Source organism: Anarrhichthys ocellatus, unplaced genomic scaffold, assembly GCF_004355925.1.
Source record: "Anarrhichthys ocellatus isolate YVR2014 unplaced genomic scaffold, GSC_Weel_1.0 scaffold5031, whole genome shotgun sequence".
NCBI classification, from domain to species: Eukaryota; Metazoa; Chordata; class Actinopteri; order Perciformes; family Anarhichadidae; genus Anarrhichthys; species Anarrhichthys ocellatus.
The window spans coordinates 1-3811 of record NW_022285005.1 but is presented as its reverse complement, the minus strand read 5'-3'; the positions used below and the strand labels follow the sequence as shown (position 1 = coordinate 3811).

At 40.1% G+C, this 3811-nt stretch overlaps 1 protein-coding gene and 1 long non-coding RNA gene across 3 annotated transcripts; both read left to right on the top strand.

Annotated features, from left to right (window-relative positions):
- On the top strand, positions 1 to 479 carry LOC116379729 (uncharacterized). Its single transcript, XR_004212461.1, has 2 exons — positions 1 to 40; positions 385 to 479. It is a non-coding gene; the product is annotated as an uncharacterized LOC116379729 (long non-coding RNA).
- A 1042-nt stretch (positions 480 to 1521) lies between these two features.
- Positions 1522 to 3805, top strand: LOC116379730 (rhamnose-binding lectin-like). Of its 2 annotated transcripts, none has more exons than XM_031841703.1 (4): positions 1522 to 1846; positions 2743 to 2775; positions 2894 to 2953; positions 3060 to 3805. In XM_031841703.1, the coding sequence occupies exons 1-4, from the start codon at positions 1720 to 1722 to the stop codon at positions 3215 to 3217; spliced, it is 378 nt and encodes a 125-aa protein (XP_031697563.1). In that variant the 5' UTR covers positions 1522 to 1719; the 3' UTR covers positions 3218 to 3805. The 2 variants fall into 2 exon arrangements, with proteins under 2 accessions (XP_031697563.1, XP_031697562.1); XM_031841702.1 differs by having other exon boundaries at positions 1537 to 1846; positions 2891 to 2953.
- The last annotated feature ends 6 nt before the right edge of the window (positions 3806 to 3811 follow it).

The window sequence follows — 3811 nt, the reverse complement described above, 5'->3', positions numbered from 1 at the left end:
GGCACTTACAAGTACCTGGAGCTGGCTTACATTTGTGAATGTAAGTAGCTTGAAGGCCAGTTAGCACTGGTTCACCCTACTGATGCTCGTCTGTGGTCTAAATGTGCATAGGAAAAAATGAGAGATTAATCAAGATGACTGCTTAAGTAACTATCTTTTCAATGATAAAAAATTAAAAAAAAATTTTAAAAAATCAAGCTCTATTAATCCAAAAGTGTTCAGGTTTCTGTGTGGTTAAATTGGTTCTTGATTTAAGAAACATTGAGCTGTGCTGATGAAGTGTAAAATGCAGTATGTTTGCAGTCCTGCAGAAACGTAACATTTTGTACAACCTGTCACTTTGATATCTATCTGAAGTGAATCTTTCGTCTGTTTTTTTTACAGATCCATCTCCCCTTCCAGAGGAGTCTCTGTAAACATGCTGGAACCACAATAACATCACAATAAACATGTACCAAATAAAATATGTTAAATCAGCAGCATGTGGCTTGTCACAGTTTGTGATTCGGTTTTATCATTTTGCTGTTGTGCGAATGATTATTGAACAAAAATGATGGCTGTGTAGAAATGCACCATCATTGTCTTTGGCAGCTGAAGAAATTCAACCTGCCAAAGACAATGATGGTGCATTTCTACACAGCCATCATTGAGTCCATCCTCTGCTCCTCCATCACGGTCTGGTATGCTGCAGTCACCGCCAAGGACAAGGGCAGGCTGCAGTGCATCATTCGCTCTGCCGAGAGGGTGATTGGCTGCAATCTGCCGTCCCTCCAAGACTTGTTCGCTTCAAGAACCCTGAAGCGAGCAAGAAAGATTGCAGCTGACCCCTCTCACCCTGGACACAAACTGTTCATGCCCCTTCCATCTGGTAGGAGGCTGAGGTCCATCAGGACCAAGACCTCACGCCACACGAACAGCTTCTTCCCGTCCGCAGTCGGGCTCATCAACAAAGCCCGGGTCCCCCACTGACTCTCTAATCCCCAGGACAATTTCCTTCCCTCCCTACTACTCCCCTGCACATCACTTCATATTTAAATACACTTGTCACTTTTACACTACACTTGTTTACAGTCCTGTTATCTGTTTGTCGTGCACTCTATTTTATATTCTTTTAAATTCTATTGTAAATTTCAATATGTTTCTATTTCTTGCACTGTTGATTGTTGTTTATTGTTCAATGTTATTGTCTAATGTTATGCACCACCTGCCATGACAAATTCCTTGTATGTTACATACATTGGCAATAAAGGGTTCTGATTCTGATTCTGATTCTAAAAATCTACAGAAATGTGGACAAGCAAAGCTCCACTGCAGTGACTCTTAGTGTGTGTTGTTTTTGGGTTCTTCCAGGAAGTCCAGAGACAAAAACAAAATAATTTAGTTGCTGTGGAGTGCTCCAGGAAGTCATTGCAAAACTCATTTGTGTGTCACTTTGCAAATGTTGGGAGGAATTTCTCCAAGACAAAGAGCTCTTCTTCTTGTTGATGTGAAAGAGTGCACTAGTTGTCAGGCTGGAAAGACCATCTCTGAACAGGGTGATGACAGCATATTACAACATAACCACACAGCGAGTAATGCACTTTGTAAATATCCTTATTGTGAGTTTTGCAATGCTGTGCATCATTTAACTTTTTTTTTTTTTTTTTTTTTTTTTTTTTGTTCAGGGCTTTTTGTGCATGCCTCTCCTCGTGGTGTTTTCTGTAATGTGAGTCAGCACATATGGAGCCAGTTGCGCAAGTTCAAGCAATAAATACAGGTGTGTCTGTTCTGGCATCTATCACTCACTGTGCACCTCAGCCTGGATCTCCTAAAATCATGCTCAGCTTCAGACTCGGCACCACACTGCGTGAGTACACAATTGACTGGCAACTAGAACAACAATTATGTGGGTTCATGGTTAAGTAAGAATTAAGACTAAAGAAGCTAATAGCTTTTAACACTTGACTGGATGTTTCAGGGTGCTGGATGGTAGCAGTAGTAGTAAAGTCGACCCTACACATAATCAGTGTTGCTACTCGATGAGAAATGCACTTTTTCTTCAGGCACATAAAGGGGCCTAGCAGTGACATATATTTCAGTTTATTTTCCATAATAAGTTCCAACCTGGACAATTCAATGCTGTGTTTTCTCTTTCTGTCATAGAAGGGCTTATTTATAATCATCATAGTCATTTGTTTCCTGCTGGTAAATACATTTACATTTTTTCAGTTTGACAAGTAACCCTTCCATCATTCCTATGATTGCGTTTCTGAAGTCCATGCCTCTAAACATCTAATTTCACAGTTAGTATAATCAGCCCTTCTCCTCAAACCTCATTAGTATGAGGGGATGGACTGCATCAAGTACTTCAGCTTGTACAGTTTAAGGTCATGTGAAATGAGAGGGTTGAGAGGATCTTGACTCATCATTTGTTGTTTTGCATTTAAAGAAGCTGTATTTAACACTCTGAGCATAACTCCAGCAGCAAACAACTATTATGTAAAGATATAGTGAAGTAATGTCAGCCCGAGGAGAGAATGAAGGCGCTGCACTTGTTTATTCATGAAGTATAGTAGGATGATTTATTTTCCTTTTTGTATGTACAGTTAAATAGTCATTATCTTGTAAGAAAACCTTATTATTGTTGGTAACACCTGTGATTTTCCTGCTTTGACATGTCAAAATGTCTGCTGTGAAAAACAGGTTTATACTTTGATGAAGATGTTTGTCTGACACAGTTTGACAGCGATGTTTCTTTTCCAGTGCTGGCAGCAACATGCTCGCTCATGACAGCAGGTAAATATCTGAACGGATGAAATTAACGATGATTCTTGAATGTATTTATTTTTTTGTTACGTACCGGATGTGGCTTGAATGCACTTCAACTAATGCTTTCACATTTTTATTTGAGTTGTTTCCACAGAGAGAGTCATCACCTGTTCCAACGGCCGGAATGTCCAGCGCCTGATCTGTGGTATGACAAAACTCTCTAAGTCCACTGTGAGAGTATTTTATTCCCACACAAACAAATATAATGAAGTGAATTGTCCTGTTTCTGAATTTCTCATTTGGTGTGACAGATATCGGAGTGATCAGAGTGCAGGCAGCACTGTATGGACGTGCAGACAATGAGACATGCGGTGAGAGAAGACCTCAGAGTCAGCTTGCCAATACAGAGTGCTCTCAGGAGGGCACAGTGGACGTCCTCAGGAGCAGGTACACATTACATGTACAGTAATGGAATATAAATATACTGTTGTTATTGCATTCTAAATGTGGATACTACTGGAAATAAGTCTCAGAATCAGGTCATGGAGTCAATGTCACTGAGTTTGAAAAAAACTCAAATGCAGTAATTTAGTGGTTGAAATTTGAGGATACGTTTCTTCTGTTGTGCAAGGATTTACGTGATTAATATCTAACTACTAACTTAATTACTTTTGCTGTGTGACAAAAAGTTAGACACCGCTGGGTCTCACTGCAAAGTAACCCAATGACTCACAAACCACGAATGAGATCTTAACTCCACGTTGATTTACTTGCATCAATGCAAAGTGCAAGTAAACCGAGTTGTCTTGAGGTCGACTAACAAAAGAAAAGCACACCTCTTCAGGCCCTCGCTCTGCGTTAGGACTGAGAGTCCCTTATGCACCTGTTTCAAAACTAACAGCTCACATCTGTGATACTCATATGTACTGTATCTCTTTTAAATCATCCTGTTGTCTTCCTACAGTTTTCCCCTTCATCACACACCACATTGTATTCAGTATCTGTCACTGTTGTGTTGTGAAGCCATTGTTTTCCACTGTAGTCCTCTTTCTTACCACCTTGG